The sequence below is a fragment of the Clarias gariepinus genome, chromosome 14, assembly GCF_024256425.1.
Source record: "Clarias gariepinus isolate MV-2021 ecotype Netherlands chromosome 14, CGAR_prim_01v2, whole genome shotgun sequence".
Lineage (NCBI taxonomy): Eukaryota > Metazoa > Chordata > Actinopteri > Siluriformes > Clariidae > Clarias > Clarias gariepinus.
In genome coordinates, this window is record NC_071113.1 from 10,298,453 (window position 1) to 10,321,313 (window position 22,861).

The 22,861-nt window shown below is 37.1% G+C and overlaps 1 protein-coding gene across 1 annotated transcript in view; it reads left to right on the forward strand.

Moving 5' to 3' along the window:
- Positions 1–180: 180 nt before the first annotated feature.
- The window catches only part of LOC128541275 (myoferlin-like), a 44,160-nt gene continuing 21,479 nt past the window's right edge, over positions 181–22,861 (forward strand). The window contains exons 1-19 of the mRNA XM_053511624.1: positions 181–268; positions 1,353–1,408; positions 2,160–2,251; positions 9,662–9,770; positions 9,935–10,028; positions 11,034–11,158; positions 11,344–11,472; positions 11,603–11,665; positions 12,079–12,129; positions 12,215–12,245; positions 12,351–12,466; positions 12,792–12,918; positions 14,137–14,240; positions 14,320–14,388; positions 14,483–14,526; positions 14,861–14,943; positions 16,904–17,028; positions 17,122–17,235; positions 17,325–17,502. Coding sequence (XP_053367599.1) covers positions 181–268; positions 1,353–1,408; positions 2,160–2,251; positions 9,662–9,770; positions 9,935–10,028; positions 11,034–11,158; positions 11,344–11,472; positions 11,603–11,665; positions 12,079–12,129; positions 12,215–12,245; positions 12,351–12,466; positions 12,792–12,918; positions 14,137–14,240; positions 14,320–14,388; positions 14,483–14,526; positions 14,861–14,943; positions 16,904–17,028; positions 17,122–17,235; positions 17,325–17,502 — 1,798 coding nt within the window. The remainder of the gene's footprint in view (positions 269–1,352; positions 1,409–2,159; positions 2,252–9,661; positions 9,771–9,934; positions 10,029–11,033; positions 11,159–11,343; positions 11,473–11,602; positions 11,666–12,078; positions 12,130–12,214; positions 12,246–12,350; positions 12,467–12,791; positions 12,919–14,136; positions 14,241–14,319; positions 14,389–14,482; positions 14,527–14,860; positions 14,944–16,903; positions 17,029–17,121; positions 17,236–17,324; positions 17,503–22,861) is intronic.

Here is a 22,861-nt window from a genome sequence, read left to right on the forward strand (position 1 = left end):
GGCAGTTATGCTGAATGTGTGTAAATCCACACCCTCCTCCCAGTGTCCAGCCCTTCTGCTCATGAGCATTGACTTCACTGAGGAAACAAGACTGAGCACTCCAGGCAAACAGGCATAATAACAGGATAAAAGTTTTATCATCATTATTATTATTATTATTCTTTTTGACGTGCATCAGTCATGTTGCGTGTTGTGGTTGAGTCTGCTTCAGGTCTTCCTAAAAAGAAACTTGGCAGTCCGGGCCCCATCACATCTGTGGTGTTTAAAGGTAAATGTTGAGACCGAAAAGACTTGTTTGTATGTGTGTGGCACTATTTTATGTGGGAAATGCACAAAAAGCTTTCATGTGACATGTTTGATTCTTTTGTAAAACATTTACACAGAGAGTATTTAAGTGTAGAATGTATTCACAGGAATGACTGGATTACGGTTTATTACAGACTCCTGATGGCCTGCAGGTAGAATGCAGTTACACAGTCTGCTGTTTAATTAAATAAAGTTACTGTTAAACAGCTAAAGTTAACTTTCTCTGTGTGCCTTAATCTTACAGAGCCAAATTTAATTTTAGTAAATTTTAATCCAACTCCTAACAAGTTACACCTACTTTTTGTCTGCTTAAAGGGCATTTTATAGAGCTGAAAATTTAATGGACATCTAGGCTCAAATGAACTGGATTTAATTTAATTGCTTAAAGTGAACTTGTAATACTGTATTAAATCTTCAATACAGTCTGTCTGTGGCTACTCTACTATTAAAGGTCACCCATAGAATTAAACGCTTAACTTCATTGTCTATATCGCTTTATCCTGTATCCAGGGTGGCGGGGGGCCTGAAAACCTATTTTGGGAATAAAGGAGCAGCAAACATGAAATTCCAGTTTTTAGTGTATCATTGTTGTGGGATTTAGGAACTGCAAGACCAGAGGGAATATAGACTTGAGAACTGCAAAGTTTATCGAAACAATAGTAGAGATGTTGCTCTGAGGTTTAAATGAATGTACCAATGTGTACCAATGTGCATGGTGTATGTGTGTGCATGATGGACTTGTATCCCATCCTCATGCATAAGGACTGTGCTGGCAAATCCAGTGATTCAGAAATTTTTGTTTTTTGTTTTGCTATATACAGTGGTTATTAGTATAATAGAATGGTACTGTTTCCCCATTAAAACTGTATGTAGGTTTTCTATTCTACTATAAACCTGATTCTCTTTATAATCCGAAATGTGAGTTTCTTACACATTTTGCACTTTTGCGTTAACAGAAATATTTAAATACAAAATTACCTGCATGGACATATTTTAAATAACAGTTCACTCAACATTATTATTTTTTATTTATTTATTTATTTTAGGTAAAACAAAGAAAACTCGGGCCATCAACAGTAAACTTGATCCTGACTGGAATGAGGTAAGACTGCAATGAGGCCTACTTATAAAATGTAAGATCTTCTTTCTAGGCATTCATATTTTCTAATACGAGGAGTGTTCAAGTCAAACCAGGACTTGATTGTCCAGAATAACAGAACACAGTTAAGAGAGTAAAAACTCCAGTTATTTCTCTATATAATCGTCTGGTACACTAATGCACTTACCCCAGGATTTCATTAGTGCTTGGATATCATGTAGGTAGAAGGTTTTCTCAGTATACCGGAGCCATGAGAGAACTCTGGCAGAGAGTGCTGAAGCATTAACTTTGTGGAAGAAATTGTAAATAAGATCATTTAACCACTTGGTGAAGTAGTATGGTAAATAATCAACAGTAAAAAAAAACAGCTTTGTTTAAAAGTAAAAGTAAGACAATTTCTATATGCACATTTTGATGAGATTAAATGAAGTCAGCTGAAGACTGAATGTACAAAAGGACCACAGTATCACATTAGTGGAGTTTTACTTCCCTGATGGCACAGCCACATTCCAGGAGGCAAAATTGTGAAAGAGTGGTTTTGGAAACATGAGGAATCATTTTTACACATGAACTGAACACCACCTTGTATGCTGTAATAAAAAATAAAGTTGACTGAATAAAATGTTAAAGTGCACAGCTTCTTTTTGGCCAGGAAGTGTATATTTCCTGCTTAACACAGAACAGTTAAATTCAGAACAGTTCTTCCTATGTAGACAAACACAATCCATCAGACTGAACTGCTCCTTTTTTTCAGACACTTAAATTTGACCTAAAGGGTTCCTCTCTTGATTCCTCATCCTTCATTGATGTGATTGTAAAAGACTTTGAGGCTCTTGGAAAAGACAAGTAAGTTTGTTATTCGCTAAAACATATGTAGTGGGCACATTTATATTTTGTTTTGTAGCTAGTTTACATTTTTTTCATTATAAATCAGTTTCATTGCTATTTTAATTTATAATAATGCAATAGACGGCCAGTCAGATGACTAAAATATATAAATTTTTATACATAATTTATATAATTTTTATATAAAATGTTTATGGTCATATAGATTTTTATTCAAACTTAGAAGAATTATATTAGAGCCATGATATGAATTGATGCATCTATTTACTTTTATCATAAAAAGTACAGACAAATTGTAGGTAAAAGAATTATTACTATTTTATACATATACTGATCTGTATATGGGCTTAAAAATCTGATTCTGATCCTTCATTATTATCGTTTGCAAACTAACACTAAGCTTATGCCAGATTCTAAAGGCAGTCTAAAGTCACTAAATCAAGCTGTACTGTACTGTAGCAGAATTAGTGATAATATTGCTTTCAGAAGAGAAATCATATTATGTCATCAAAGCCTGAGATTCACACCCGAAACAGCTGCACTATTGCTACTTTTGTCTCCTAAGAGTTTTTTTATTATTGTGCTATTATATAATTTGGGTTTGCTATTATTGCATTGAATTATGTATAACAAATAAAGAGACATATTTGCTGTGTCCAGTAGTGATGGGAAATTCAGCTCATTTTACCGACTCGGATCTTTGAGGCTCGTTCAGCAAAAAGAACAAATCTTTTTTTGAGTCATTTTACATTTTTTTTTTATTTAGCAAAATGTAGTTAAAATGTTACGTGTTACTTCCCTAACATCTACTATTTACTCAAACGTTGATCATACAACAAACAAAACAAAAATATAGAAAAGATTAATTAATTATTTACCTGGGTCTTTAGTCTACGATTAGCACACATCACCTCGGCCTAAGAAAAACAATTATTATATTATATTATTATATCAGCAAACTCAAAATTGGAATAAACATTAACAAACTATATAAGTACTTTGTAATTGTAGGCTTGGATTATTTTTATCATATAGTTTGTTTACTGCTACTAAGAACTGTGAAAGGATATAAAACATAATATAAAACAAAAGAGAGGAAGAGCTGTCACATGATAAACTTGGGAAACCTGAAACAAATAAATTAATTTCTTGTACAAAACCTATGATATTCCACATGAGTGACTGAACAAATCATTCCCTGAGATGACTTGTTCTTCCCGAGTCACACTTAAGATTTGTTTATTATAAACGACCCATCACTAATGTTCAGTATTTTCACTATACTGTATACACCAATGAGCCACAGCATGAATACATTAACATTGATTATCAATTATATACTAGTATAGTAGTATAGTAAACTGGTGATGGGATCATAGGGATAAAAGACTAATGCATGCCTGTGGGGACAAAAAGCCAGCCCGTCCAGTCCAATTCTACAGAAATGCCAGGTCCAATCCAATCCTGCAAAAAAAAACTACACAAATTACCAAAAAAAAAGTCAATGCTGACCACAATAGCAGCACACCCAGCAAGGCCCGGCAGGCAGACCTGGCTTTCAAATTCCACTGATCTCAATGCGGTCGAGCATCAGTGAGATCCCACCCTACAACGCGAAGCACCCAAAGGATCCGCCGCTAATGTCCCGGTGCCAGACACCCCAGCACATCCCCAGAGGTCTTGTGGTGTTATGCCCAAAGGGTCAGAACTGCTCAGTCTACACAAGAGAAACCTGCACAATACAGGGCTTAATGTTTTACGATGTAATGTTAAGGCGTATTGGTGTTATTTGTTCTTATTTTTGGTTTGATTGTTCTTTGAGTTTGTTCTAGCTTTACATCGATCAATTTTCATTTATTGCGCGCTGTGTGTGTATGTATGTATGTATGTATGTATGTATGTATGAAGTATACTTTAACCAAGTACAGTGTCTTGCAAAAGTATTTATACAGTACCAGTATTTGCTATACTGTAGCTACAAATGCAGTTTATTGGTATTTTTTTGTGATAGACCTATACAAAATAATTGTAAAGGGAAAGAAAAATGATAAATTGTTTTTTTAATCACTTTTTTATTTTTTTTTTTTATTTTTTTTTTACAAATAAATATCTGAAAAAAAATTGGATTTAGGTCTAATGACTAGCTATTCTCGTGGTAGCTCTGGCTGTACGTTTATGGTTGTTCTCCTGCTAAAAGGTGAACCTCTACCCCAGTCTGAAGTCTTTTGCAGACTCTAATTGTCAGGCTCGGGCCTTGAACCCGGATCTCTGGTGTGGTGGCTGAAGAGTTTACCACTGAGCCACAAGGGTGATAGGTTTGAAAGCACTCAAAGCAGAAGTCTCAGGTAGAGAAGATTTATTTGAAAAAAGGCAAAAGATTTAAACAGGCAGTTAATAATCAACAAAGGTTCTTCTTACTTAGAGGAATTAATAAAAATAAACAAAAACAAATCCTTAAACAAAAGCTTCCACAAGGGTAGAAAACAGCCAGGGAATAAACAGTCGAAAACTTACAGCAGGGAACTCTGAATAGTTACGGAAGGTTCAGCAGGAGACACAGGGCAGGGACTCAAAAACCGAGTGAATAAGAGGGGAGAAAATGAACAGCTTAAGTACACTGGGGGGAAAACGAGACACAGGTGATCTAAAAAACTAATGAGGAAACACAAGGAACTAAAGAACTAAAGATAAGGGGAACACAAATGACCTCTAGAGGCCTGGGGAAAAACTACAGGAGGAACGAAAGGCTGACACTAATAAGTTTTCTTCCAAGATTGCCGTGTATCTGGCTCCATCCATCAACTCTAACCTTTTAACTTTTAAATGTGTAATTTTTCTTTTACGTCACAATTATGTGCCACTTTCTGTTGGCCTATCACACCAAAATCCTAATACAATACATTTGTTTGTGGTTGTAATGTAAAAAAATGTGTTAAACCTTTTGCAAGGCACTGTAGTATGGTGTTCATGTTCATTGTTCAAGTTCATGCAAAACGTTTTCAAGTTTGCAATTATGAGACTTTTTTTTTTTTTTTTTTTTTAGAAAGAGAGACAACACTGTCTGGTTGTAACAGACTAGTGAAGCTTCCCATATTTTAATAATGTAACTCATTGCCGTCGCAGTTAACTGAGTCAGGTCTCCGAACAGAAGGCGCTCTCAGAGTCTGTAGCTAACGTGTGTCTCAGCAGCTCTTCCTACATAACCAAACATTTCAATCTTTCATGCAACTGTAACTGTTTTCATGCTAAAACCTCATTCAGTTATGCTAATTAACAAATCATGAAATGCAGCCTGCTGTCACGGGAAAACAATCAGTGATTGGGTAGTGTGAAGTATTCTCTTGTGAACATATCCAAAAAGGTTTCATTCCTGTCATAGCATAGTAAATTAGCAGATGGGTATCCTTTAAAGAATATGTAATTTTTAATCAGTTTAATGCTGTGGAATGTCCAAGAAACTATTTCTTGTTATTCCTCAGTCTTTTCCTTTCTTATTACCAAAAATCCAACTGGCCCCACAAAAAAGGTTAATGACTGTTACAAAAGTTTGACACTGGAATATACACACACATTTTACTTTATTGAACAACAGGTTTGTTATTAGGCCTAGATTATGTGAAGCATCTGCCGTACAGTTACTATAGTCATCATTTTATTATTTACATTATTTGTTGTATAGATGACATTATTGTGGGAGCTGGTGTTACAGAAATTATCACCTTTTTAAATATCTGAATCGAAACTTACAGGAACAATATTACATAAAAAGTACATTACTACAGTGTACTGTTTTAGATGGTTTTTATGCTTAAATCATTAGGTCACTATGTGGTTTAACAAACAAAAAACACTTCTCTAAAACTGGTCAGGTACAGGTTACTGCACTAAAAATGAAAGCCAAAAAATGTTCAAAAATGAGAGTCAAAAAAAGTGCTTCAGGAAGCCTGGAGAACTATTCCTTAAGACTAGATTAAAAATACAAGAATGTCTGGCTGTTCTGAAGCAAAATTTGCAATTTGGCAAAACAAATAACTAGGAACTGCCTCGGGATCAGAAACTGAATCATAAGCGTGCGACCAGGAAACAAGATCAAAAGGATTGATCTAAAGTGTTTTTGTTTAAGGTTGCATTCAAGCCTTTTGCACACATTGACATTATTGTTGGGTGGATTACACACTGGAACTGTAGCAAACTACTGTATATACTTCTCCTTTGTTTTTATATAAAAATAGCATATATAAAGTGGTCAAGTGCAAGATTGTTTATCTATGTGGTTATGCTTGTATTGATGATCAATCTTAATATAACAGTTGAAAACCCTGACTTAGGGAATATCTTTTGGAAGAAGTACAGTTTTGGAGACTTGTAAAATCTCTGCAATGGCAATAAAGCTATTAGCAGTTTACTAATACTACTTTTTTTTTTTTTCATTTTATTCCTTTTTATTTTGTTTGTCCTTTACTTGGACATAATGCATTGAATTTTGTCCTTGAGGTAGTATATTGTATTGTGATGTTTGTATTCCAAGAACAAACAAATATGTAACTATTTTCCAAGAGCAAAACCATGTAAAAATAATGTAATATTAACGTTACTACACTAGCGTAACATTTGTTACTGTCGCTTTACAAACCAACACGTGAATATGAAGTACAAGAAATATTAGCCAAAGCAAAACTAACAATATATTTAACTGTGTGCTCAAGACAGATTATCATCTTAATATCCACATGTTAAGCATAAGTCAGTGTTTGTATAGTGTCTGAAGCACATTATGCAAATAATATTCAATTGCAAACATGATTTAAATAAATTATTAACAGTAAAAACTGGTCAAACTTTAAAATTCTTGTGAGTTAATAAGTTGGGAGTTGGATGTAGCCTAGATGTTTCAGGTAAATGAGTGTTTGCATTGGGAGGAGGTTTCCTATTTGGCTGTCACAAAGCATGCAATGTTTTTTTTTTTATCATTATTATTTGGAAGTCAGGCTTCTGTAAAACTTTCTTTGTTTTCCTTGGCATCGGTCTCCAGAGATTTCAGCTGAATGTGAGGCATTTCCCCTACATCATACTGTACATCATTAACACACAGCACTTTGGCTCGAACATGGTCTGGTCTAAACAGGCAGCAGTGCTGTCCCAAATAATGATTATCAGTCGGGTGAAAAAAAATTAATTTAAGAAACAATGAATGTTTTTTTTTTTGTATACTGAATAAAATTTTTTATTTGTAGTTGCAAAAGTAAAAATGTAGCACTGGTCAGGTGTTCTAAGTAGTCTCTTTCTCTGGTACTTTAACCCTTAATCAGGCAGAGAACCATTTGGCAATTTAGAAATGCTAGTATCAGTACCTCAAGAAAAACAAATCTTTGCAAAAAATATGTATTTTTGTATTTTGTATCAAGTTTTTTGGCCAAGTACAGTATGCTAACACACAAGAAAGTTTATTCCGCCTGTTGGTGACTCTCAAAAGTACATACATACATAATGACGCTGTGCATCTTGTTTATAAACAAAAAGACTATCCACAGGAAGTGCACAACATACAATCAAGAACTCACTTACTTATCATCTACACCGCTTTATCCTGTACAGTATATAGGGTCGCAGGAGTCTATCCCAGGAGACTTAGAGATTATTAGGATATACAACCCAACACAGACCACACATACATACACTCATGTTCGTTTACACACTACTGGCAATTTTGCAACAACAATTAGTCTAATCTGCATGTCCATCGACTGTGGGAGGAAACTGACCAAGCACAGGGAGAACATGCTAACTCTATTCACATAGACCAGAGGCGGGAATCAAACCCGGACCTTGGAGGCACCAGTGCTAACCACTACTCCACCATGCTGCTACATTCAATAACTATATAGATTAAATATAAACAAATATAATATTAAAAGGACCGCAAGACAATACATACAGAGTATGCAACAGATCAGCAATGTACATAAAGTGAGTGTGCATGGTAGTGCAAATAAGATTAGTCTGCATCATGTGATAAAGGAGTTTTTTTTTTTTTTTGGTTGGTTGGTTGGTTTTTTAATTAATGTTTGTACAATAAACAATATACAGTACAAGATGTGTGAGTAGTGCAAACAAAACTAACACACTACCGTTCAAAAGTTTTAGAACAGTTGAAGTTTTCTACATTCTACAACAATACTGGGGATTTCAAAACTATAAAATAACACATATGGAATTAGGTAATTACGTAACAACAACAAAAACAACAGTTAGTTGTTATTTTCAGACACAGAGGTCAGCCTTTCTGTAATAGTTCTTGCAAGAACAGTATTGTCAAGTGCATTTGCAAAATCCGTCAAGCACCATAATAAAACCAGCTCTCATGAAGGCCATCCCAGAAGGGCGAGACCAAAACCTACCTCTGCCGCAGACGAGAAGTTCATTTAGAGTTATCAGCCTAAAAAATGACCAATTAATAGCACCTCAGATTAGAGGCGTTATGAAGTCTTTACAGAGCATAAGTAGCAGACACATCTCAATATCAACTGTTCAAAGAAGATTAATGCATTTTTTGGACGCCTTCAGCATGTAGAAAGAAATAAAAATCAGGACCCATCATGGAGAAACTTTCGAACGGTATATGTCACATATGGGGATAAAGTGATGACTTACTGTTCTTCCAATATGATATTTGTAGATGTAAAGTAAGTGTGTGGTGTAAGAAAAAAGCATGTTGGTGCTTTTATACAGCAGCTGGCATATAAAGAAAGTTAACTGTTTATGAGGGTGAGTGCCAGGAGGAAAGAAACGGTTCCTCTGCCTGTCAGTTCTGTACAGGGTTCTGTAGAACCTGCCGGAAGGGAGGAAGCGAATAAGGTTGTTTCCAGGGTGTAGGTTAAATTTTAATGTGCATTTAACCTTCTCCATATTTAAAAAAAAAAATTCTATTTGCACTGTAAAATGACATACATTTAAATGTTCTCTCTCTCTCTCTCTCTCTCTCTCACACACACACACACACACACACACACAAATTAATAACTAAAAAATGTCTTGTAAAAGTTCTTGAAATGTAATTGTTTTAAAAACAAATTTAGTGAACGTCATACTCTCACTCATCGTCTATACCACTTTATCCTGTATTCAGGGTCGCGGGGATCTGGAGTCTATCCCAGGAGGCTTAGGGCACAAGGCTGGGTACACCCTGGACAGGGTGCCAGTCTATCGCGGGGCAAACATACAGACACACACACACTACAGGCAATTTGGGAATGCCAATTAGCCTAATCTACATGTATTTGGATTGTGGGAGTAAACCGGAGTACCCGGAGGAAACCCACCAAGCACGCAAGAACATGCAAACTCCATGCACACAGAGACGGGAATAGTCAACACAATCAGTGTGAAACTTGATTCAATCTTTTGTTACAGGTTTATTGGCTCTGCAAAAGTCAACTTAAAAGACCTAGCAAGTGGTAAAGTGAAGTCGCTCCCTTCAAAAGGTTTGCCTTTAGTTAATGAAAACGGGCAAAATATTGGAGTAAGTGCTTCAACTTCTTTGTTTTATTCTGTATTGCTAAAAAAAAACAAGATTTCCTTTTTTAGAAATACAAATTCATAAAGCACATGGGGGGGGGAGTTAAATTATTTTGTAAATAGGATCACTGTGTATCACCAATCTGAGGTCAATCTCTCTAACTGTAGGCCACAATCGATCTTCTAATTGGTTATGAGCCTCCAGCTAACACTCCTCCAAACCCAAATGATCAACCAGATGGCGGTGTGGCAGGAACCACCGGTATGTTTTTTATTATTACTTATTTCTGAATTAGTTTTTATCCTTAGCAACAAAAAAATAAGGATGGATCAGCAGGATGCTGGATGGCTTTTTTTTTCCCCAAAGCAGCTTTTCTTCTCTGTGGAATGCAGTTAAACTATTTTTTAAATGTTGCAGTGGTACTATCCATTCACTGGATCAAACCCGAAATCATATTCACTTAATTAATCATACTGACATATTGTTTACTAAGGTTTACAGTTTATGTAAAACGTGTAATATATTGCTTTAGAAGAAAGAATGAGATTGAAAGTGAAGCAATTTGTAGAAAACTGGTCAGAACTGTTAACAATTACTCCTATTTACACCATCAACTAAACAATGGTAAGCCAAAACTGTTGCTCCAAAGAAAGGTTTTAATAAATAGTGACACATTCTATCACTATTCTATTAATTAATTAATTGATTAGAATAGTTTTACAAAAGGTTATATGTAAACATTGGTCATTGGAAACTTTATTTAGACAAAGCACAAGGAATCTTATACACCGCAAAAATCACCAAGAAAAAAAAAAAGGTTACAATAAGGCATGGGTGCACACAATGAAGAAATCACCATGTGAACAGAAAGCCGGTGAACCAGTAATCGAGTCAGTGTAAATCAGATTGTGGTCACACTGCACACACACCACTGCCACAGTGAGTGTTACAGTACAGTACAATCACAGTTTAAATCTCCTGAACAAGTTTACTTTTTTTGTTTTAAGCCGATATTGTCGTGTTGGTATTTGTGTTAGTGTAAGGTTGGTAGTACATAATGTAAAATGCTAATGTAAAAGAATAGTTTTGTGCAAAAGTCTTGAACCAGGATTAAATAAATTATGTAGAAATAAGAGCCAAAAAAGTCCTTTTGGAGAACTATTCCTTCATTGGAAAGACAAGAAAGTCTGGCTCTTCTGAAGTAAATACAGAAATGAGGGGTGGCACAGGATTTGCGTTTATTTATGTGTTTGTGTTCTTGAACAGGTGCTGATGGAAATGAAGATGCCACTGATACAGGGGGTTTATCATCTCCCACTCAGCTGGATCAAAAATCTCTATCACGGACCAGAAAACAGAGGCCTTTATCTAACAAACCGCAGGACTTCCAGGTATAGTGGCTTCCATACCATGTCTAAGAAAGAAAGATCCTAGATCCTAAAGATCATAGATTCTTAAATAAGTACTTAATTTGGGTCAAATTTAGTTCCTTTTTTCCAATGGTGAAAAATGAGAGAACAAAGTAAACATTGACTTGTGCATTTGGAGGTAATCAGAATTTTCTTCCATGATTAAGATCCGGGTCCGGATCATCAAAGGTCGGCAGTTGCCTGGAAACAACATAAAGCCTGTTGTGAAAATACATGTTTGTGGAGAAACCCACAGGACTCGCATCAAAAGAGGAAATAACCCCTTCTTTGATGAGGTATTGATGAACTGTATATGCATGCATACTGACAGGATCAATGTTCTTAGCATGTGCAGAAACACTCAGGAAAAACTCTCCTTTTTGTCAGTATGGTGGATAAATCTGTACTTATTTTAACTTTTTGCAGATTTTCTTCTACAACGTCCACATGTTGCCATCAGAGCTTTTCAATCAACACGTCAGCATTCGGGTTAGTAAAAAACAATTCAGGTGGAAATGAGCTGACATGTTGGACGTTTAGTATATTGCTGTGCTGTCCTCCAAATCACTGTTATGTTTGCCATCTTTTAGCCAAAAACAAACTGGTTTAAGTGTCATCAATCGTCACATTTAGATTAATAGCTTCTTTAGTTGATATATGCACAAATTCTGCAATGCCAATGATTAAAAAATATTGTACTTTTTGGAACGAGATGTAATTTGTCATTCTAATTATTAAATCAGTTACTTAATATTTTAACTTCTTTCAATCTTTTGAGTATTTCATTGTCATTATAGTGTGTTCTATGTTGTCTCAAATTCATAAAAACTGAAGTGATACAGTATTTTTCTAAAGGAGCTGAAGCGATTTTTTATGTAACAATGTGTTCTCTCCTGCTACAGGTGTACAACTCCTCATCACTGAGGGCTGACAGTCTTATGGGAGAATTTAAGGTAAGGTTAAAAAGTGAGGTTAAAAAGTGAATTACCCTAAAGGTTTGTAATAATAATGTTTTTTTTAATGTCTTTAATGTTTCAGGTTGATGTTGGTTACATCTACGACGAACCTTGTACGTTTCTGAAATTCCGCACTGCAGCTTGATTCATGTATTACTGCTCATGTTCACTTTAACAAAACAATGATATTGTGTGTGTGTTTTTACTGTCGACTATAGCTCACTGTGTCATGAGGAAATGGCTGCTTTTAAACGTCCCAGATGACTCAAGCTTTGGCGCAAAGGGTTACCTGAAAGTCAGCATGTTCATCGTTGGGACCGGGGATGAGCCTCCGGTACTTATTTTGTCTAATCGTGTCCTCACTATTGTTTTATTCTTTTGAGACCTGAATATCCTCATCTAAGGACATGATGTTTTCTTCCAACTGCACTGTCTATAAGCATATCCTTATGCAATCTTAATATGAGGATCATTGGGAATGTTTTTCCCCATACCCTGTTTGAAAACATTGATTACGTTTATAGATCAATAATTGAATCTATTGAATTAAGAAAGATAACATACTGTAGGAGCACATGTACTGTAGATGCATACCAAGATGCTCAGTAGTCGTCCTGTTTGGAACAAAGTAGTGATAGTATTGATGTCTCACTGAACAGGTGGAGAAGAGGGACCCAGACAGCGATAACGATGACGTAGAAAGCAACCTTCTGCTGCCGGCTGGAATTGCACCGAGATGGGTTACGCTGCAGCTCAAAGTGTTTCGTGCTGAGGACCTCCCTCAAAGTAAGCTGGAATTTCTTATCATACAGTACCATAATCCACCAGTATTTATTTACATAATGCAATGCTGTCATTTCTCAAGGGTAAACAGTTATTGCATACCCAGATGATAAACATGCTTGAAGCTTAATATTACACCACCGTTTTGTTTATCCTTGTTTTATCATGGTAAGCAAGAAATATGTAGAAAAACATTGAGTCAATATACAGGCTGAAGATTTTTCCAAAATTGCACATCAGGAAATGTTTTACAAATTTTTTTTTAGCTTTGACCGACTATCATCTGACTATATAATATTCTTTTTTTTCTTTATTATGTAGAAAATTATTTACTCAGCCACCAATTGTACAAGTTCTCCCACTTAAAAAGATGAGAGAGTCCTGTAATTTGCTTCATAGGTATACCTCAACTATGAGAGACAAAATAAGAAAAAAAAAATTCAGAAAATCACGTTGTAAGATTTTTAAAGAATTTATTTGTAAATTATTTTGGAAAATAAGTATTTGGTCAATAACAAAATTTCATCTTAATACTTTGTTATATACTCTTTGTTGGCAATGACAGCGGTCAAACGTTTTCTGTAAGTCCTCACAAGGTTTTCACACAGTGGTTCTGGTATTTCGGCCCATTCCTCCATGCAGATCTTCTCTAGAGCAGTGATGTTTTGGGGCTGTCGCTGGGCAACATGGATTTTCAACTCCCTCCAAAGATTTTCTATTTGGTTGAGATCTGGAGACTGGCTAGGCCACTCCAGGATCATGAAATGCTTCTTACAAAGCCACTCCTTCCTTGCCCAGGCGTTGTGTTTGGGATCATTGTCATGCTGAAAGATGCAGACACATTTTATCTTCAATGCCCTTGCTGATAGAAGGAGATTTTCATTCAAAAACTCACCGTAGATGGCCCCATTAATTTTTTTCCTTTACACGGATCAGTCATCCTGGTCCCTTAGCAGGGATGTTGCTAATGTTTCCACCCCCATGCTTCATAGTAGGTATAGTCTTCTTTGGATGCAACTCAGCATTCTTTCCTTTCCCCATTCGTCCCTGGCGGTGCAGCGTGTTACTGATGGTAGCATTTGTTACTTTGGTCCCAGCTCTCTGCAGGTCATTCACTAGGTCCCGCTGTGTGGTTCTGGGATTTTTGCTGATATCTTGCTGTATACAGGAATTGAAACACAAGTCCTATCAACTTTTCAATAATTTTTCTTATACTTTCAGTGGATGACTCCATCGCTCAGTCTTTGAAAGAGGCTTTTGGAGGAAAAAGCAATAAAAAGAATCTAGTAGATCCATTCATCAAGGCCTGGTTTGCTGGAAAGAAGGTATAACATCTGAAATCTTATGCTCAAATGAGAAAACGTAAAATGATCCACTTAGTTTTGCTTTTTCTTTTCTTTATAGCTATGCACAAAAATAATTGAGCAGAATGCAAACCCTGAATGGAATCAGGTTCTTAATCTACAGGTTAAGGTAATAATGATGGGTGGCGTTGCATTTTCTTTATATGTAGAATAATTCTTGTTGCTTGTTTAATGTGAGTAAAAATATTGTTCCCCTTCTGTAGTTTCCATCTATGTGTGAACGGATTAAACTGACAACATTCGATTGGTACGTCTTTTTAACACATGCTTGTCTGGTCTCTTTGTAAAGGAAATAAGAAACTGAAGCACACTTGTAATGTTGTTTTGGGATTCTGTCACGAACTAAATACTCCAGGACTTTTGTAATGGGAGATTGTAAATGCTGGGTGGATCCCGGCAGACTGTATGAGTCAGTGTGGTGTTTTCACTCCCACAGTGCATTCCTCTGCTAAAGCCCACTTAGGGAACTGTGGAAAATCTGAGGAGATCCAATGCTGGGCTGTGACTGCCACGCATTTCGGCTCACGTGCTAGTTTGTTTTAACTGACGGTGTCTTTCAATCCCCTCCCCCCCTGTTTTAGGGATCGCCTCACAAGAAATGATGCCATAGGCACTACGTTCTTGAATCTGACCTCAATAGCATCATCTGGTGGTGAAGTTGAAGGTATGGCATTTAGGGTGGAGTATTAAATACATATCATTACATCTCAGTGGTACAGTATAATCCAGTATAATAAAATGAGTTGTTCTGGGGTTTCCTAGTGAAATGCCTTTCTTAATTTTTTTGTTCTGCTGCACTAGTGGAGGATCCAGAAAATGTTTTTCAGTGATATACAGGTTAAATAGGTTCAACTCCTTTCAGCTTTTCCATAGCACTGTGCATGCTGTTCACAACGAAGTCACACACTCCATTACTGCTTCTTTGCTTGCTCGTTTTGTATATTTAGATATGCCTATATAGTGTCAGCTATATAGCTAAAGTATTTTATAATTATAGTTGTTATCTAGATAACTATATAATATTATGTAATTTGCCATGAAGAATTAATTGAAGTTATATCATGTATTACTGGCTTTATTGACCAAGTTAGCATTAGTTCATGGGCTTGTATGTTTAAACCCTCTTTTGTCATAAAATGTTGCTTTTAAACATCCCATGTCCTGTTATGCATAAACGTAGGGTGAAAATATTGGTTATCCAGTTTTGTATTGTATGCAGTGGCGGAGCCAGGAAATTTTCTGTGGGGTGGCCAGGATGATTATGTGATCATTTTGGGGGTGGCATAAATTAGAACTATATTTAGGTCACCTACTGTAAACCACACACCTCCTTAAAAAAGAACATACAGGAAACAGTTGTTTTATTATAACCATTAGTTGTTTTATTTCAGTTATAAAAAAAAGTCTCCAAGTCAGGTGAGAGTCAAATCAAGTCAGTTACAATTACAAACTACTCTACAAAATGCATAAAAAACGTATTTACAATATGTAAACATATTTACATATAAAGCGTACTTACGAAAGTGAAATACTTGAGTGTAACTTTTTTATTTAAAAAAAATTAATTATGTCTGATGCCTTTCTCTTCATGTCTGCTGCTCTGATATGATACAGTGCACATCACCATCATTACAGCTAGTACTTGCAAAATTAACAAAAGCAAACAACAAAATTGACAGCCCAAGTTAACAAACTATAACATTCTTTTAACAAACTAACACATATTGTTTGATTTAACTTATTTGCAGGAGTTATCTATCACCAATAGATATGCTAGTCAATTATCATGTTACCAAAACTATCAACAAATTATTCAAAAAGTAGTCAGACTTTAGTTGGAACGACAAATGTGACATCATTTTATTTTTTTCTCTTTTTTTGCCTCATGTAGCTTACTAAACAGTTTAATTACGAATTCACCGAGGCATAAAGAAGTTAGAAAATGCTTATACTTTTACTATCTTTTCTTTTGTATTAGATTAATAGTGTTTAAACAAGATTACCTGTAATTATTTGTTGTTCCGTCGCATTTTCAAATTCCCGCCAGTGGTATTGGACTCCTCTCCGCTCCACTCCACTCATAGAAATATATCCGCTCCACCGGGCTCCACTCAATGACAGTAAAAGAACTCCACTCCACTGGCGGTACCAGGATGTGCGCACACAAAAGTGTCCGGCATTGCTGTGGCAGTACAAAAAAGGTTCCGCGTCGCGCGGGTGGTTGCATGGATGGCTGTGGTCAGACCAGGGGGGGCCAATAGGGTGGCCGGGGTTCGGCGGGGGGTGGCCACGGCCCCCCCCGGCCACCCCCTGCCTCCGCGCCTGATTGTATGCTATTACGTATTACCAATCTAGATACAAAATTCATAATCTCAAGGCAACATGCCCCACACAACTTACACACACATTTTTACCTTTTATAAACCCCTGGAATAGCTTTAGCATTAACAGCTTGCTTAAACTGTGCTATACCTACTATAACAGTGCATTCCTATATAACAAAGTCACCTGTTAAACGTCTGAGTCCACGCACCTGTCTCTGGAACGTAATAACTCGGTTAACCCTTTATCTCTTATCATTTTTAAAAAGCCGTGGGTAAATACCATTTCTGTCATTCTTACAGGAGAAATTGGGGAGTCTGGCGGTGGCTTTCTGCCTGCATTTGGCCCAAGCTACATTAACCTGTATGGCAGCTCAAGGAAGTTTACAAGTTTAATGGATCCTTATGAAGACCTTAACTTTGGAAAGGCACGTGTGAAGGCCATGTTATGAAAATCATTAAAGATTTCATCATCATTTTATTATATCTTATAATGTGATATTCTTAAATCTTTCTCAAAGGGGGAAGGGGCAGCCTACAGAGGACGCATTCTAATTGAGCTTTCCACTAAGCTTGAGGGAAAGCAGGAGAATGACTTAGAGGCCATATCAAATGATGACATTTTGGTTGCTGAGGTACTTACATCAGTTGAGCATTTGTGATACGCATAATCTCCAACCCGTTTGTTTTGCATGTCCTTTTTATTCATTAATATATTTTACAGAAATACCAGTGGAAGAGGAGGTACTGCCTATGTGCTGTGTTCCACAGTGCCACCATGATCCGAGACCCTGGAGAGCCTATTCAGTTTGAAGTTAGCATTGGCAACTATGGCAACACTCTGGACTCGACATGCAAACCTCTCGTTTCAACCACCCAATACAGCTGTGCCGTGTTTGATGGTAAAGACGATAAATAGATTTACTTACTTAAGAATCAGAACTGGTTTTGAGGGTGGATTCTGAATACAATAGACAAAAAATTATTAAATTACATGTTTAAGAGTATAATACTACTGTAACATGATTTGGGACATCAGCATACATGAGTATACTTAGGAGCATTATGTGGCATTAGAATCATTTTAATTTAAACCCTTGGTGTGTGTGAAAAAAATTTGCATGCTCTGGAACGATGATGGTTGTTTTAGGCTATGCTGAGAGCATATTGTGGAATTGGGTGAATTCCAAAGTGCAGTGAAACCTCGGATTGCGAGTAACGTGGTTTGCGAATGTTCCGCAAGATGATCACAACTGAGCCAACAGTTTTTCTATCTTTTGCTCTGCGGAATTGTGGGTAATTGTCTCTCCTGCTGGGTCTTAGTGCTTGTCTCTTACTGGTATAATTAACATCTGTGCACGCGTGTACTGTTTACTAACTCTGTGACCACGTGTGTGTGTTAAACATATTTTATTTTGTGTTTGAAAGCGCGTATACTGTTTGTTATAACACACGTGTGCGTACTGTAAAGTGCGTGTAAAGCAAAAGCAAGTCTTATTAGAAAAGTAAAAAATCCATTTTCTCCCTCTCTGTAGTTATGTGTGCGCGTGCGTGATTTGACACTGTGCCGGTTCACACACACGCTCTCTCTCTTACATAATGCACACACATAACATACACACAAAACGCACACACATAACAACAGGATGAGGGGCTGAAAGCAAGAGTCTACTCTTACTTTAGCTTCACACATATACACAAACACACACACAGTGCCTGCGCGCAAAAACGGAAACACTTATCTGTTATTTATTTATTTATTTTTTTTTTAAGGTAAAGTGCAGGTGAATTTGTTTCATTTTTACTTTATATTTTGTATAATTTTGTATATATTTTGTATAACAAAGATGCTCTATTGGGTTGAGATCTGGTGACTGTGGGGGCCATTTTAGTACAGTGAACTCATTGTCATGTTCAAGAAACCAATTTGAAATGATTCGAGCTTTGTGACATGGTGCATTATCCTGCTGGAAGTAGCCATCAGAGGATGGGTACATGGTGGTCATAAAGGGATGGACATGGTCAGAAGCAATACTCAGGTAGCCCGTGGCATGTAACTGATGCCCAATTGGCACTAAGGGGCCTAAAGTGTGCCAAGAAAACATCCCCCACATCATTACACCACCACCACCAGCCTGCACAGTGGTAACAAGGCATGGTAGATCCATGTTCTCATTCTGTTTACTCCAAATTCTGACTCTACCATTTGAATGTCTCAACAGAAATCGAGACTCATCAGACCAGGAAACATTTTTCCAGTCTTTAACTGTCCAATTTTGGTAAACTCATGCAAATTGTAGCCTCTTTTTCCTATTTGTAGTGGAGATGAGTGGTACCCGTTGGGGTCTTCTGCTGTTGTAGCCCATCCGCTTCAAGGTTGTGCGTGTTGTGGCTTCACAAATGCTTTGCTGCATACCTCGGTTGTAACGAGTGGTTATTTCAGTCAAAGTTGCTCTTCTATCAGCTTGAATCAGTCGGCCCATTTTCCTCTGACCTCTAGCATCAACAAAGAATTTTTGCCCACAGGACTGCTGCATACTGGATGTTTTTCCCTTTTTACACTATTCTTTTTAAACCCTAAAAACAACCATGCCATGCCCAAAATTGCTTAAATCACCTTTCTTTCCCATTCTGACATTCAGTTTGGAGTTCAGGAGATTGTCTTGACCAGGACCACACCCCTAAATGCATTGAAGCAACCGCCATGTGATTGGTTGTTTAGATAATTGCATTAATGAGAAATTGAACAGGTGTTCCTAATAATCCTTTAGGTTAGTGTATATATACAGTCATTCCAGAGCATCACATACACATTACAGGAACTCATCTGGGAGTTATTGGCCATTTAAGGAGTTCCTGGGAGGCCAGCGTTTCCGACATTAAGAAGGCAGTCCAATAATTGCTCTGGTGTACTTTCTACCTTGATGGTATTCAAGCACTAATGAAACACTGGGAAAAGTGCATTAGTGTAAAGAAGTATCATATAGGTAAAATAAAGGTAGTTTTTACTTTCATAACAGTATTTACAGTAGTTGATCAATTGGAATGGTTATTACCGTCGCGCAAAATAAATCAGTTGCATTTCAAAGTCATTGGTAAAATGGCCGCCAGGTGGCGCAAAGTGACATTTTCGCTCGTTGCCGTAAATACAACAATGACCGTTATACAGCGTATCTCTGTATCGGTTTATTGTTATTTAAGTTCTGGATTATTTCAGGTACTTTAAACACATTGTTGGGTTGCTCATGTTGGCTCATATAAGATGTAGTTTACAAATAAACACCTGGTTGGGTTATTTTGACCCAACAACTGGTTTATTCATTATTCTTTCTTTTCTCCAAATATCAGCCTGCAGAATGTTTGAAATATTACTGTTATTGTGTCACAGGTGTAGTTTTAAGAGTTGTTTAGGCAGGAATGCGTGTGTATACAGCTCAAAACCTCCATCAGTTATTAAAGATAGCGGCTATTTAGAAAACATGCCCAGTGATTTCTGAGCTTCAGGAAATCTCCCGGCCCTCTGCGCATAACACCGGGCCAACTCATGTCGGAAAGAATTTTTAAACGGTTTCTAAATGTGCGCTATTGTTTTTTTACTTATAATATTTGTTAAATTTAATTTAAATGAGGTTTGGGCTCAGGACTTTGATTCGGCATCGTGATTCTCCTCTTTAATTTACTCCATAGTTTTAATCAGCGCTCAGCCGCATGCATGGAGTTTTCCAGAGCGCACCGGCAGAAGTAGACTAATGATTATGAACGCGTCGGGAAAACAGCAAGCAGACTGACTCTGACCATTTAAAAAAAACGTTTGCGTTCATTTTCTGACGCGCTCAAGTTCACCAAAAACAATACAGAACAGCGCAGCTTACAACACTTACAAAATCACAACACTTACAAAATCACAACGTTTTTTCGTTATTGTGAGTGCGCTTAAATAAAAGTTGAGTCTTATAAAGGCATGTAGTCTTATATAGTTTTATTATATAGTTTTTGCACATTAATCTGACACAGTTTTTTCAGCCTGTCACGGTTTGCGCCCAAATCAATATCGCTCCTCGCTCACTAGTTAGGCGGCCTCCCCTTCAGACATGCAAAGCAGCGGGACCGCAAAATTACACATGACTGGTGAGCTATCGTTGCTATCGTTGCCCGGGCTTGCACCCCGCGCTATAAAATACTCGGGGTTTGTTGGGCTACAGTGGATTTTACTACGCGCTGTGTATGCAGCGCGCGTGCAACAACGCGGAAGTGCGGCATGCAAGCAGGGCAAATGGAACGCGCCCCGGGGACTTCAAAGGAGCGAGAGGTGGGAGGGGGGCGGTACGGCCATCCGCGGAGAGCAGAGTCAGCGCGAGCAGACGGATGGCCATTGCACTCACACCACGTAGTAAAATCCACAATAACCCAACAAACCCCAATCATCACCAGCCGTGCATTATTCCGTCATGTCATGTGGGCATTATAAGCTTTGTATTGAAAACTTCTAACTAAAAAGTGGCAGCTGGCACGCCTAAAAATAGACGCAGGTTATTTTTTAATAGTCTAAATAAAAACCCTCCGATTTAATTTTCTATAGTCTAAAAAGCGCTCAACCGCACGCATAGTTTTCCCGAGCGCGAGGAATTTTTTTGTGCTAAATAATGTTTATGCAGTATAAGAATTCCTATTAATCCTGGGTTGTTCTTTTAGTGTCACTATAGTGCTTTACAATGCCAGACAACATTCAAATACAAATGATTCACCCTCCCCAGGTGTGAATCGGCTGTTCTCACCTATACATTCAGGGGAACTGAAATGCACTTCTCCCCACTTTAAAAACCTCTTGAATCTGAGGCTGACTTTCAGTGATTTAAATTTGTGTAATTTTAATCTCCTGTATTCTAGATTCTAAAGTTGACATTGTTACCTTTTTAATCATTGGAATCAAAGAACTTGTTATTTTCCTTATGATAGCATAAATTGCATTGTTTTTAATCAGTCTATACACAATAATCTTCTTTGGTATTTTTTTTTTTTAAACAGGTATGGGGGCTATCTTGGTTCAATAATCTCCGTGCCTGGTTTAGGTTTAGTATTCAGTGCGCATCTGTTATATTACAACTATCATAACACTCAAATACCTTTTATTGGGGGTTAAGTGACTGATGTGCCTAACATTTTTCAGCTGAGCCTTTGTTTCACTGAAAACGACCGCGACACCCCTCTCTCTCTCACACACACACACACACACACACACAGAGCCGACCAAATCATTAGCACGTCCCTCCCCCAAACAGCACAGACATTTACTTTCTATTCATTTACTTACACCTGAACTGAGTTGTTTGAGTAACATGGGTCGAACCCGTTACAAATCATAACAGTCTACTGCATTTCATTCTTATAATAACGCTAAAACACAAGCGCGGCTGAAAGACCCACATCTGCTGACACAGTAGAACGTCCTAACACTATTTTAATTTTATGGTAATTTATTTCAGTTAATAAATCTACTATAAATTTAAAGAACACAAGAAATAAGATGACACAAATCCATACACGCTTTTTTTCTAATTACAAGTGATAAAATCAAAAGGCTCACTGTGTTAACATTTATTGTGCTTAAATTTGATCCTAATAAGATTTGATTTAATTTAAATTCTAGAACAGTGGCAGCTGGAACACCTAAAACAGATGCAGGATTATTTTTTTATAATCTAAATAAAAATGCTTTTTTAAACGTGGGCTATTGTTATTTACATGCAATATTTGTTAATTTAATTTAAATGGGGTTTGGTCTCCGGAATGTTGAGCATCAGGATCCTCTTCTTTACTTTCCTACGTAGAATCAGCGCTTAATCGCACGCATTAAGTTTTGTAAATTCGTTTAATGTTTAATAGTAAATAATGACCCCCGTTGCGCTGTACCACCGCTCGGAAAACCTTATGAAATACAAGTTTAGGACAATTATGATGATCTGCCACGGCGTGCGCGTGTGATGGGTGTACGCCCAAATCTACTATAACTACTCCCTCACTCCGTAGGCTCCCTGAATAGGCAGCAAAGGGACGGGTACGCCTATTTGTGCCGGCTGGCGATAATTAACGTTAATATGATCTCGGGCTTGCTCCGCATTATAAAAGCAAGGCGCGGAGGTTTGTCTGAGGTCTGGGAAGTACGTGATGTAATGGAGAATATAAAAAAAAGCATGTCAGTGGGGAGATGTGACGCGGCCCAGGGACTTTAAACAAGGACACTAGAATTCCGCCCTTTGATCT